This window comes from Symphalangus syndactylus, chromosome 1, assembly GCF_028878055.3.
Source record: "Symphalangus syndactylus isolate Jambi chromosome 1, NHGRI_mSymSyn1-v2.1_pri, whole genome shotgun sequence".
Lineage (NCBI taxonomy): Eukaryota > Metazoa > Chordata > Mammalia > Primates > Hylobatidae > Symphalangus > Symphalangus syndactylus.
In genome coordinates, this window is record NC_072423.2 from 49,925,445 (window position 1) to 49,939,357 (window position 13,913).

The following is a 13,913-nucleotide window of genomic DNA, read 5'->3' on the forward strand; positions in this document are numbered from 1 at the left end:
GTTTTCTTCACTTTCTGGCCTTCCCCACTTTCTTCTCTCCTCTCCTTTCTTGTTTACACACACTCTCTCTTCAATCACTTCCTGGAATGGAGGTCTTTTACAGACAGCACTGGTCAAGAAGAGGGTACCTTTCCTTCCACATAGCAAACCATACAATCAGAAGGTACCCCACATAAAATCAGGGTTTTGGTTCTCCTCAGCTGTGTCCGTCTGCTCTTGGTCACTAAAAGGCTACCTTTTCATTGCCAAAGCATAATATTATTTTCTTCTCCCAATTCCACATCCAAAACTATCTATGGAAATTATAGTTTTGGGAAGAGGGTTTGGAAAGACCAGATCTCAGACAGACTATCTTTAATTCTTTGATGTAATAATAACATAGGCAAATACTTAGGGTGTCTGGGGATCAAGGCTATAGTAAAAGATATGATTTTTCCACCCTGTCATCTGTGCCTCAGTTGATGTAACACTGGGGCAGGGAGGGAGGAAGCCCTTCTTCAAGCATATTTTCAGCTGTTCATCAAAGTAGAAGCCACACATATATATATACACACACACATATATACTACACATATTATATATAACATATATACTACACATATTATATATAACATATATACTACACATATTATATATAACATATACAATACACATATTATATATAACATATATAATACACATATTATATATAATTTATTATATATTATGTATATAATATATATTTATATATAAAATATATAACACATATATATTATTTTATATATATATATATATATTTTTTTTTTTGAGACAGAGTCTTGCTTCTTCGCCCAGGCTTGAGTGCAATGGCGCCATCTTGGCTCACTGCAACCTCCACCTCCAGGATTCAAACAATTCTCCTGCCTCAGCCTCCCCAGTAGGTGGAATTACAGGCATGTGATGGCACACCCAGCTAATTTTGTATTTTTAGTAGAGACAGGGTTTCACCCAGTTGGCCAGACTGGTCTTGAACTCCTGACCTCAAGTGATCCACCCACCTCGGCCTCCCAAAATGCTGAGATTACAGGTGTGAGCCACCGTGCCCGGCTGATGCCCTATATTAAAAGGTAAACACCAAAGTCCAACATTAAGACAGAAGAAAAGAGAACTACAGTTAGTAACACTGTAGTCACATGAAGTGAGAAAACCAGTCAGTAATTTAGTAAAAAAGACTGAAGTGCCAATCTGCTTGGGAATCCCACAAAAACCCTAGGGTTCCGGAGCACAGCCTGCAGGTCCCTTTGAGGTCCTCCTTGGACAGCAGTTTGTGGCTCTTTGGTTCATAGAAAACTACAGTCAGCCATATGCGTGGTGTGGTAATGACTCACCTTCTTCTCAAGAAAACTCAAAGCTGCATTTATTTTTTCAGTTATGCTGAATTTATCATTACTACCATTATTTTTGTATATTTAAGAATGTTGACAACAGCAAGATTCCAAAAAGCACTAGTTAGTGAGCAAAGCCTATTAGAAGTCACTGAAGAGCCTCCTCAGGTTTCTCCAGACTGCAGCCCTCTAGATTCTAGCTGCCTTTCTGCCTGCATGTTCATTAGAGCCTACGAAAATGTCTGGTGGGCGCAATATTCATTTGTTCACTCACTACTGCATTTCTGTGATGTGTATGGCAACCCACAAACCATCTTACCTGGCATGCTGTTTTACTTGCTCTCCCAGCATAATTACTACTAGCACCCCCTTTCACACCCTAAAGTATCCCAGCTTGGACAAGATTATATGGTTTCTTCTAGCTGCATGCATAGTGTGTGCTAAGCAAACACTGGGAGAAGAAAGCCTGTCTCCAACAGTTGATTCTCCTTAAAGTTGACCATCTTTAGTAGGTCTAACTGGGGTCTCTGGAGTGCATGGAAGAGAGTGGCCTGGTGATGGGGACAGTGCCCAGAGGAAGAGGTAAATGGGGGTGAATGGGAACGGGACAAGCAGAGGAGCGGGCATCCTGAACTGAGGGAGCAGCAGGGAACTCTGGGACGAGCAGCGTGCCGTGCCGAGAAGCGCCGTGGTGACCATGCAGGGTGTGGGAATGCCAAGCCTGGGAGATAGGACAGGACCTGCCTACAGGGGACCTCCAAGAACAGTGTGAATACTGTGGGCTTCACCCTGCAGGCAGTGAGGAAACCCAGGAGGGTAAATGGGTTATCGGGCCAGACCAGGGAAACACGAGGAAACATTCACAGATGTCAAATGCATCTTAGCCCCTTCTAATGATAAAAACAAATCTGGAAACTCCAATCTGGCCACCATTTTGAAGTTTTAGTTTTTGTCTCTGCCTAAGGATGTAAAAAAGGGACAAAGGGGTAGTGCTGTAGGGAGGGGTTGGCAACCTTGTCCTATGTAGTAGATGTTTTAGGCTCTGTGGGTCCTACAGTGTCTGCCACAGTGGCTTAACTCTGCCAAAGTAGCCACAGACACTGCACAAATGAGTAAGTATGGCTGTGTCCCAACAAAACTTTATTTCTAAAAGCAGGGGGAAGGCTGGATTTGGCTTGCAGGTTGCAGTCTGCCCACCCCAGCTCTCCCTCAGGAGGTGGTCTCCGGTAAGGATTCCCTCTGTGTAAAGTGAGGTACTCTCGTGGGAATGTTTGTTTTGGAGATGAAGCTGTTGAAGGTGGGTCAGGAAGACGCTAGTGAAGGAATGTGTGTGGTTAGGTTGGCACTGGAGCTGAGGGCCAGTTACAGCCGTGGACCGCAGCCTGCGATGGAGTCCAGACCCCCCCGGAGTGGCCAACCTGAGAAGACAAGATGAGCCCCGCGCAGCCAGGAGTTACCTCGGCTTGCTCGGCTGCGTGTTCGGACGCCCAGTGCGGGGGTGGCGTCCTCCACGGAGGGGGACGAGGTTTTCAGCACAGCCTTCATGTTCTCGTGCTCAGCCGCGTCCTCCGCATAGCTCAGACCCTGCGGCTGGCTTGGGGGCGCTGGAGAACTGCCAGAGAACTTGCCGGACTGCAAAAACAAGGCGAGGTTAGCAGGTGAGGGAGACTCCCCAAAAAGACAACTCAAGCTTCTAAAACCCGTGGTTGAGGAAAACCTCCTCTCCTCTGTCTTGTTTTGTTTGCAGACACATTCATTACGGCAGTCACTGAAGTTAACTAATGACAAAACATCTGTGCCTACAGGAAGATCTAACATGAGACAGAAAAGCCCCCGGCCCCAGAAGGTCCACCACCCATTCATCCATTGTAGCCGTCTCTCTCACGCACTCAGATCCCCTCAAAGGGTGGCTGTCAGGAGCGACCGGCATTGGCTCTGGGAAGGTCTAAAGCCAAATGTGTTTCTAACACCAAAGCCCTGATATGAGAATTGAAATGAAATATGCCTTGTTAACCAAGCATACTGAGCTTTATTTTTTTACTTAGTGTCAGAAAGCAGTTAAATTTTTCTTAAATATCACTTATGATGGTAGAATTACAAAAGTGGGATTGAAGCACAGAATCCTAGCATGTTAAGAGTTGGGAAGAATTCTTCTAGACCTAGTACCACCTTGCTTTTATGGAAAGGGAAACTGAGGCCCTTCAAGAATACGTGGCTTGCTAGGGACCCTAAAAGAATTGGTGTCAGGGCCCAAAACAGAACAAGACACATAAATTCATGCTGATTTTCTCTGACTGAACAAAAGGTCAGGACATATATATTTTAAAAGAGGTATGTTGGAATACCATACGTACACAATACCAAACACCTGGATGAAGAACAAAAAGTCAGATTAACATTTGCAAAGAACAGCTCCACAGATTGCTGGCTTCCTTTGTCACCCAGTGTCTCAGGCATGGCAACAGGGTTGGGGACACATCTGTGGCTTGTAACATCTACACGGCTCTCTCCTTATTTTCCAGGGCCAATTAGCCCCCTTGGTCTCTGGTTCTCGCACCTGCATCCAGGGTCTAGGGAGGAGCCCCTGCCATCTGCCACTGCATGGACATTGGCCCATGGGAGCCATTAACACCAGCAGAGGAAATGGGCACACATCAGAGGCTGCCTACTGGCTGGGGACAGAGACTCTAGCCTGGCCCTTGGCCACTGCCCCACTTCCTCTTTGATTTCAGGACTCTTCATGTGGTTATTCCGGAATCTAGTTCTCATATTTAAGTTGCCAAAGGAAAATTCTCTGTCCACTTTTCCAGCAGTAGGGAGAGACCTGCTAAACCTGCCACTTGTGACGTGGTTACTGATTAGCCGGGCCTCAGGGACAGCTCGGAAAATGCATTTAAACCTTCAGTCCCTGGCACATGTGGCATGATGAGAGCCCCTGTGAGGTGGTTAGTGATCACACGAAAACCAACCAGAAAAATGTCCATGCATTGTTTAAAGCACTGAATGGTGCTCACACTTCATGCTGATTATGTTAGGTTAGACCAGAGCACACATGAGGCGGTCAAATGTGGCATTCTTCATGTTCATAAACGGTCATACCTCAACTTCCTCCTCGTCATCAGTCTACCCGAGAGGACAGGACAGGACAGGACGGAAAAGACAGAAGGGATTCTTAGAAGGCACAGAAGTCAGCAAAAAGATCATCTCAATGTCACATAAAATTCCAAGTAAATAAACTGGTCACCACAACCAGGATACATCCTCTTGAGTTGGGAGCTGCCAGGCCCCACCCTCTTGTCCTCATCTGGACACTCCTTGCGTGAACTCCAAGATCACCCATGACCAGAGGGACTCACAGGGCTCTAGGCCAATCTTCTGGGGCTGTCCCTGAGGTAACAGTCAGCTTACACGATTCCCTGACCACCACCAACCTCACTCGCAGCTGTGCATCCTGCTGAGAGTGTCCTGCTCTGTGAACCATATGGCTTGGCTGGCCACATCCTTATGAACCCATCACGGCCTGACAGTCATCAAGGCTCCTCTAAGTGGACTGGCTTCTGTTTGCTTGGCTCTGCCTGTCAGCTGCCGGCCCTCCCATCCCATCCCCAGTGCAGGATCCCTCCCTGCCCAGGCTGCCGGTTCTGGGCTACCGCTAGTCCTTCCACATGCAGGCCAGCCAGGACAAGTGAGACAACTTCTCCAGCTGTGCGTTCACATTACTCTCTCTTCAGGAGCATGAAATTAATTTATTTTTGACATCTCACCTGTTTCTCATGGTGGCCACCTGAACTGACTCTCCATACTTTTAATTACTTTAGCACTAAACTGCTTTAAGTTACTTTAAATAAAATATCCCTCTTCTAACATAAATTGAGAGTGAAAAGTCATGTCAATCTCTTGATCATAAATTAAACACACTTTCAATTTAGGAGTGTCCGTGAGGTTACAGGGCCAGGCCAGCAAATCAGATTAAAGTGTTTTGAGAATGAACTATGCTTTTGGAAGTTAAAATGACAAACCACTTCCAGCCCGTAACATTCCACGCTGCCTCATCCAAATGGCATTGCGACAAGAGACAACAGTCCTGTTCCATTACTCTCTTTTAAAAAATTCTTAGTTTATTTATATAACCTGGGATGGCTGGCATTTTTCCAGAAATTCACACATGTTCAAGGTGCTACATATATAAAATATTGGCCCTCTCAACATCCCTAAAAGTAATCATCATTCTCTTTCTATAGAAGAGGAAGCTGGGGTTGAGAGGGGTTAAGGGTCTCACCCAGGATTACCACTACCCTCCAATGTGGGAGGCCTGGGATTGACCAGCCTGGGTTCTCACAGCCCACCTCGGGAGTGTGGATGTGGCAGAAAGGCTATAGTTGCCTCGTGTTGCCTTGTCTATGTCACCATTTGCTCTAGGACCAACTTTGTACACAGGATGAGGAATTAGTTGCTCAGTGATCCTGGCCTGGGAGGACCCCTGGATGATGAAAAGGAAGCCTTCTGAATACCCAGAAACAGGGGGAGAAGAAGAGGGATAGCAATCAGGAGCTGGTGCATGGGGGCTGCAGATTTTACCCTCACATCTCTCTTCTCTAAATGCTACCACTTGCATCCTCATTTTATTCAGCATGTATATTCAAGATGACTTACTACAAACAGTTTTCTCTAAAATCTCTTCCAGCTCCAACGTTCGGGGGTCCATGATTCTAAGTCTATTGTCTGGCTTTGTTTTCAGTGGTTTAAGTTGTGTATATGCCATTTTTAACCAGGTTATGATGTCCTTGGGATATAAGCTTTTCTTTATACTCACATCTTCTTTGGTGTCCCAGGCACTGCTGGGTGCACAATGAGCCCTTAATAATTGAGTTGGAAAAACCCAAGGCTGTACACTTCTCCTTAAGGGACAATATCCTAATGTTCCAGCAGACGGCAATCTCTCTACATGAATGATGCCACTTTGGCCATTAAAAACATGGGCTAGGCTGAGAATGAATCCTGACGAAGCCTGTCCTGTCCAGATTTTAATGGGAATTTAAATATTTTTGAATCAGACTCTAGAAACATTCACCTCTGTTTATGATTGGGAAAGCCAAATGTTTTAAGAGAAAGACAGAATTTAAAAATTAGTGGGATCTGTAAAAAATCTAAAAAATTTAGCAAGAAATTTTGATGTGTCCACATAACTATAAGCATATTCGGCTTGTATGTGTCTCATAGCCACAAAATAAACAATCCCTTTTTTTAAACTTTCAAAAATAATACTATGAATAAAATGTGGGCCACAGTTTGCCCACGTGGATCCAACATGCTTCCTGGGTTGCTGTCTTCCAAGAGGCTGAGGATCCTACTGAACTGAGATTTCAGGAGAGGAGACAGAAGACTCTTGGCTGATGGCACTGGAATTCAGAACTGCTTGGGTCGGGGGTAGAGCTGTAGAAAGGGCTCCTTCTGCACAAAAGTGACCTGAGCACTTCCTAAAGGTACAGAAAATTCCAAGAAAACAAGGAGCTTACGCAAAGGTGGATGGTAAGAGAAATGATTATCCCTGGTTCTTAAAATTACAACAAAATTGCTAAGTTAATGCATCTGGCCTCCCATGTAAGTCAGACCCTCAGGAATGTGGACTTCTAGAGAGCAATAACCAAGTGCTCTCTGCTTGGCTGACTACATACACACATGTCTGTGCACATAGGGTGGCTTCGGTGAGGTCTTCCTAATTGGTTTTCTTCCTCCCCCCAAAAAATCTGCCTAACTAGGGTTCAGTTGAAGCGTGTAACTACTCAGATGATGGCACGCCCTGTGGCTTAATCCTTTCCTCATTCCATTCCCTCTATTGCCAGAAGTCCATGTGCTACTCAAATGCACGCACAGATGGGAGAAATCCATGGGCACCAATCCAAACCATGAAAAAAAATCACACTCTAGAGTCCTTCAACAAGTTCCAAATATGACCTGTCAATATCAAAAAAAGATGACTTTATTATCGTTGAGTCTGTTCAAGAAAGAATAAATAGTGACAAAAGGAGGATTCCCAGAAAATTTCAGCCTTTTGCCTGGAACTGACCTTACAGTAATGGATGAGGTAAGTGAGATACTAGCCTGGTTTTTATGTTTCGTAAAAGCACATTAAGAAAAAGGAACCTGCACTAGGTATCTCCGTTGGTCTCTGGCATCTTCATGCATCCCTTTACCCTCCACTTTACTGAGCATCTGTCATCTGAATATCCACTGTCCCCCAAGACCTGGGTGGGCTTGGGTTGAGACAGGAGAGATGGGGAAAGAGCCCAGGAGCAGGGGAGACACATAAGTGTGCAGGGGCTCCCCAGGGTGCTATAGGGACACTCCTACTGGATTCACTGTCCTCTGGGAACTCTTTCCACCCTGATGTCCTGTGATTCAAGGGACTGGCAAGAGCCCATTAGATTATATCTTTGAGCGATGACGTCAATTTATTCAGATGCCCAAAATGGGTGGTCTGTGTGTCAACTGACTGGTTACACAGCACCATTATGATGATTAAGATCCTGAATTAATTCCCCAATCAGTACATTTGTCTTTCTATGATAAGTGCCATTATCTTTTATATTTTTCTTGTCTTCATCCAACTTTACCCACATCAACAAAAATAGAACCAAACATTTAATGTCATCAGCAACATGCAACACACCAAAATGGGTTCCATGTTCCTCTTCTAGCCACATGTTCTGAACTTTACATCTCCTAGGTCCTTGTATGTTATGTAGCAGATTTTCACAGAAATGGTGGAGGAGTACTTCAAGAGCACTTTTTAAAAGACAGAATTTTTTTTATAGTTAAAAAAAAAAGCACAGCTTTTAACTGTGAGGAGAATTCCTGATTGATCTTACTTTGAAAACGAATGACATAAGGAGAGGGATTGTGTGAAACTTACATCGGTGATCATCTTCCCTCTGGTCTTATTTCTCTCTCTGTGGTTGGCCCGTTTCTGTTTCTGCTGCAAAACCCTTTCCCTGGTTGTGCGATACTCTAGTGCAAACTCACTAATAATCCTGCAGAATTTGTTTATGTTCACCTCCCGAATTGCGTAAGGTGGATGGCCCATGAAGAGTAAAAAGGAGTGGAATCTGCAAGGAAAAAAACAGTAACAGCAATGACTTCAGTTTTAAGAAACAAAAATTACTTGTCTAAAATCTCTCAGTAAGAAACCAATGTCAGAACTTAAAATAAATAATAATAATAATAAAGAAACCAACAAGCCACACTCTCAGTAAGCCACACTGTCCTTCATTCCTGGGGCTTTGAATTTCAAGAGTCTTCTCAAGTGAAAATGAAAACAGAAGTTCAACTCACTTTCCCACTGATGGAGGTTATATCTAGGTGGTAGGACTTTAACAGATTACTTTTTCATTTTTCATATCTGTGTTTTAACATTTTTCTAAAATGGATATATGTAAAACTTTTGTAAGAAAAATGTTAAAGTGGTAGTTTAGAAAAGTACTGCACCATTTCTAGATTACATGAGAATTGAATAGGAATAAAGAAATGTTGCTTAGAAATTCTTTTGAATGAGCACTTAAAATAGACATGAACATGTTATGAATAACATGTTAATCCATAGTTTGTAAATAGATGCTGTTTTCTGAGTAAATATTTTTAAACATTTCTTGAGATATTACATATAACCTTAGTTTAATTAGGAAACACCAAAGAAGAAAATAAATTTATTTTAACACTTAATTTGTAAACAAAAATTATTAGACATTATTTGTTTTAAAATGTTGTAAAAGAAATTACATGAGCAGATAAGTACCCAATTTTTAGTTATTAGGAAATGAGAAAGAACACAGTGGGCGACAGAGGGAAAGCTTTCTGTGGAACAAACAACATTATGTAAATGATACCACTATTTATAGAAAACAAATTTTGATCACTCTAATTTGTACAGTTTGAATATGAATTTTTTAAAATAAACGACACTGGCTTACTCTTTTTGAGAAGAATAATGAAGTAAACATACAACTTGTATTTAAAGGAAAAGGGCCTAAAACATGCTAGCCAAAACTACATAACTCTTAGAAAAAAACAAAGTAGAAATCTTCCTGACTTTGGATTAATGTGTTTAGATATGATACCCAAAGCATAAGTGACCAAAGTAGATAAACTGGACTTCATTAAACTTAAAAACCTTTGTGTTTCAAAGGATATTATCAAGACTAAAAAGACAATCTAAAAGATAGGAGAAAATACTTGCAAGTCATGTGTCTATAATAAGGGAATTGTGTCAGAATATATAAAGGAATCTTACAACGCAACACTAAAAAGACAAATAAAAAATGGACAAAGGATTTGAATAGACATTTCTCCTAAAAAGATATGCACACGGCCAAGAGATACATGAAAAGTTGCTCAGCATCACTAAGGAATGCACATCAGAACCACAAGGAGACACCACATACACCCACCAGGATGGCTGTAATAAAAGAGACAGGCTAGAACAAATGTTGGTGAGGATGTGGAAAAATTGGATCCTTTCCACAGTGCTGTTAGGAACATCAAATGGTTTAGCAGCCATAGAAAATGATCTGGCAGTTCTTCAAAAATATAAACAGTTATTATATGACTTAGCAATTTTTCTCCTTTGCATAAAGAAATGAAAATATGTGTACACACAAAACCTTCTACACGAAAGTTCATAGGCGCATTATTCTTAATAGCTGAAAGTGGAAACAACCCAAATGTCCATGAACAGATAAACTAAATATAGCATTGGATGGATATAATGGATATAATGCATGGATAAACTAAATATAGCATTTCCAAATAAGGTCCTGGACGACTGGTCCCATCACCTCTCTGACTTCATCTCTCGTGACTCCAGCTACACTGGACACCTGGTTATTCCCTGAAAAAGCCCACCTCAGGGCCCAGACACACAGGAGCCCTGGAAGGACACAGAGGCCAAGGAGCTGAGAGCCTGCAGGGCCTGTGGGGAGGGGTGAGGAGGCCATTCCACAGGGTAGGACCACAGGCCTGACAAGGTATCCGGTACCAGCTATTCCCCATGCCTAGAACTTTTTCCCCACTGACAGCTGCATGGATGGCTCTCACTCATCTCACAGGTCTCTGCCCAAAATACCACCTCCTCTGAGAAGCCTTCCCTGACCACCCTGTGTCAGGTCACTACCTAACCATTTATACTCTTATTTTTTCTTCCTGGCTCTTGTTACCGCTTGACATTATATATTAGATATGTATGATATGATATTAGGATAGGATAGTACAATATAACAACTATTCAAAATCTGTATGCAGGAAGATTTGAGGGGAGAATCCATCAGCCCACAGCTAGCTAACCACTTCACCTCATTCTAATATATTAACATTCTGGGTCCTATTTTACACATAAGGACAACCCAAGATTCTTTATCCTACACTTTCTAGAGCATTGTTTTTGGACGCACAGGGGATCCATACTTAACATATAAATTGGAAATGTTGTTTAAGCATATATTTTACAAACAAGGACAGTAACAACGAACAAGGTCTGAAAAAGATCCAGATATACATTTGAAAAGAGAGAGACTATGGTATTCCTTCAGAAGAACAAAAAGGATGTGACTTTGAGGCCGTAAAACTTTTAAGGAATTTTTTTCAGTTGAGTTGGTAACTTTTAGAATACATGATATGAAGATCATATGGTTATGGGCAGGCTGGCCCCCCTAACCAGTACTCCAAAGCACAAGTCAAACATCTTTGATTGTTCCATCATCTGCCTCTTACTCAAGCCTGCCACTGAGTAGCATGTCTGGCCCCGAATGGGGAGGGGTGGACTTTGCCAATGGCACACCAGTCTTGGTGTTTACTTGTCTTCTGCCTGTCTCTCCCCCTTGAATGGCAGTCCATTGCTGTAGTTTCCTAGGCCTCCCAGGAAGGCTTTTGATATGGTTTGGCTGTGTCTCCACCCAAATCTCATCTTAAATTGTTGTTCCCATAATTCCCATGTATTGTTTAGGGACCAGGTGGAGACAATTGAATCATAGGGGCAGTATCCCCCATCCTGTTCTTGTGAGAGTGAGTGAGATCTCACGATATCTGATGGTTTTATAAGGGCTTTTCCGCTTTGCTTGGCACTTCTCCTTGCTGCCGTTATGTGAAGAAGGACGTGTTTGGTTTCCCTTCCACCGTGATTGTAAGTTTCCTGAGGCCTCCCCAGTGGTGCAGAACTGTGAGTCAATTAACCCTCCTTCCTTTATAAATACCCAGTCTCGGATATGTCTTTATTAGCAGCATGAGAACGGACTAATAACAGCTTCCTTCTCCTCTTCCCTGGTCCCTCTCTGTGCCTTTCACAGTGCAACTGTAGCCTAATGGATCTACAGGAGTGAGTGGGTGGGTCTGTACATCCAGAGAGCACAAAAGGATAAAAGGAAAGGTTAATATGCACATTTAAGAATTAAAGACAAAACCCACATGATTGTCTCAATAGACACAGAAAAGGCTTTCAATAAAATTCAACACCCTTCATGTTAAAACACTCGATAAACTAGGTATTGAAGGAACATACCTCAAAATATAATAATAAGAGCCATCTATGACAAATCCACAGCCCAATATCATACTGAATGGGCAAAAGCTGGAAGCATTCCCCTTGAAAACCAGCACGAGACACAGATGCCCTCTCTCACCACTTCTATTCAACATAATGTTGGAAGTTCTGGTCAGGGCAATCAGGCAAAAGAAATAAAGGCATTCAAATAGGATGAGAGAAAGTCAAACTACCTTTGTTTGCAAATGACATGATTCTATATCCAGAAAACTCCATCATCTCAGCCCAAAAGCTGCTTCAGCTGATAACTTCAGCAAAGTTCCAGGATAAAAAATCAATGTACAAAAATCACTAGCTTTCCTATATACCAACAACAGTCAAGCTGAGAGCCGAATCAGAAAGGCAATCTCATTCATAGTTGCCACAAAAAGAATAAAATACCTAGGAATACAGCCAACCAGGGAGGTGAAAGATATCTACAATGAGAATTACAAAACACTGCTCAAAAAAATCAGAGATGACACAAACAAATGGAAAATATCCCATGTTCATGAATTGGAAGAATTAGTGTCATTAAAATGGCCATACTGCCCAAAGCAGTTTACAGATTCAATGCTATTCCTATCAAACTACCAAAGACATTCTTCACAGAACTAGAAAAAAATTGTTTTAAAATTCATATGGAACGAAAAAAGAGCCTGGATTACCAAGGCAATCCTAAGCAAAAGAACAAAGCTGGAAGCATCACACTACCCAACTTTACAATATAGGGCTACAGTAATTGCGACAGCATGGTACTAGCACAAAAACAGGCACATAAACCAATGGAACAGAATAGAAAGCCCAGAAATAAGGTCACACATCTATGACCATCTGATCTTTGACAAAGCTGACAAAACAAGCAATGGGGAAAAGACTCTCTATTCAATAAATGGTGCTGGGATAACTGGCTAGTCAAATGTTGAAGATTGGACACCTTCCTTACACCATATACAAAAGTCATCTCTAGATTGATTAAAGACTTAAATGTAAAACCCAAAACCATAAGAACCCTGGAAGAAAACCTAGGCAATACCATCCTGGACCTAGGAAGAGGCTGACAAAGCAACCACAACAAAATTTACCAAAAGCAATCACAATGAAAGCAAAAATTGACAAATGGGATTTAATTAAATTTAAGAAGTTCTGCACAGCAAAAGAAACTATCAACAGAGTAAACAGACAACCTATAGAGTGGGTGAAAATTTTTGCACACTATGCATCCGACGAAGGTCTAAGGTTGAGCATCTTTAAGGAACTTAAAGAAAAAAAAGAAAGAAAGTGTCTGTTCATGTCTTTTGCCCACTTTTAGTGGGGTTCATTTTTTTCTTGTAAATTAAACTAATTTACAAGTAAATTAAACTAAAAGTGGGCAAAGGACATGAACAGACACTTTCTTTTTTTTTTTTTGAAATGGAGTCTTCCTCTGTCTCCCAGGCTGGAGTGCCGTGGCACTGTCTCAGCTCACTGCAACCTCCACCTCCCGGGTTCACGCCATTCACCTGTCTCAGCCTCCCCAGCAGCTGGGACTACAGGTGCCCACCACCATGCTTGGCTAATTTTTTGTATTTTTAGTAGAGACGGGTTTTCACCGTGTTAGCCAGGATGATCTTGATCTCCTGACCTCGTGACCCGCCCACCTCAGCCCCCCAAAATGCTGGGATTACAGGCATGAGCCACCATGCTCGGCCCTGAACAGACGCTTTTTAAAAGAAGACATACATGTGACCAACAAGAATATGGAAAAAAAAAAAAAAGCTCAACATCACTGATCATCAGAGAAATGCAAATCTAAACCACAATGAGATACCATCTCACATCAGTCAAAATGGGTATTATTAAAAAGTCAAAAAATAACAGATGTTGGTGAGGTTGTGGAAAAAAAGGAACATTTATACATGGTTGGAGGGAGTGTAAATTAATTCAACCATTGTGGAAAGCAGTATGGTGATTCTTCAAAGAGCTAAAAGCAGAACTTCCATTCGACCCAGCAATCCCATTAC

At 42.1% G+C, this 13,913-nt stretch overlaps 1 protein-coding gene across 5 annotated transcripts in view; it reads right to left on the bottom strand.

Moving 5' to 3' along the window:
* FHOD3 (formin homology 2 domain containing 3) overlaps window positions 1-13,913 on the bottom strand; it is a 498,310-nt gene that overhangs the window by 15,834 nt on the left and 468,563 nt on the right. For 4 of the 5 annotated variants that reach the window (XM_055233761.2, XM_055233789.2, XM_055233781.2 and 1 more), the window contains 2 exons: window positions 8,257-8,449; window positions 2,801-2,975 (listed from right to left, as the gene is read on the bottom strand). In XM_055233761.2, the coding sequence (XP_055089736.2) occupies window positions 2,801-2,975; window positions 8,257-8,449 (368 nt within the window). Of the gene's footprint in view, window positions 1-2,800; window positions 2,976-4,442; window positions 4,467-8,256; window positions 8,450-13,913 lie in introns of all 5 variants that reach the window. The other variant, XM_055233750.2, reaches the window with a different exon arrangement.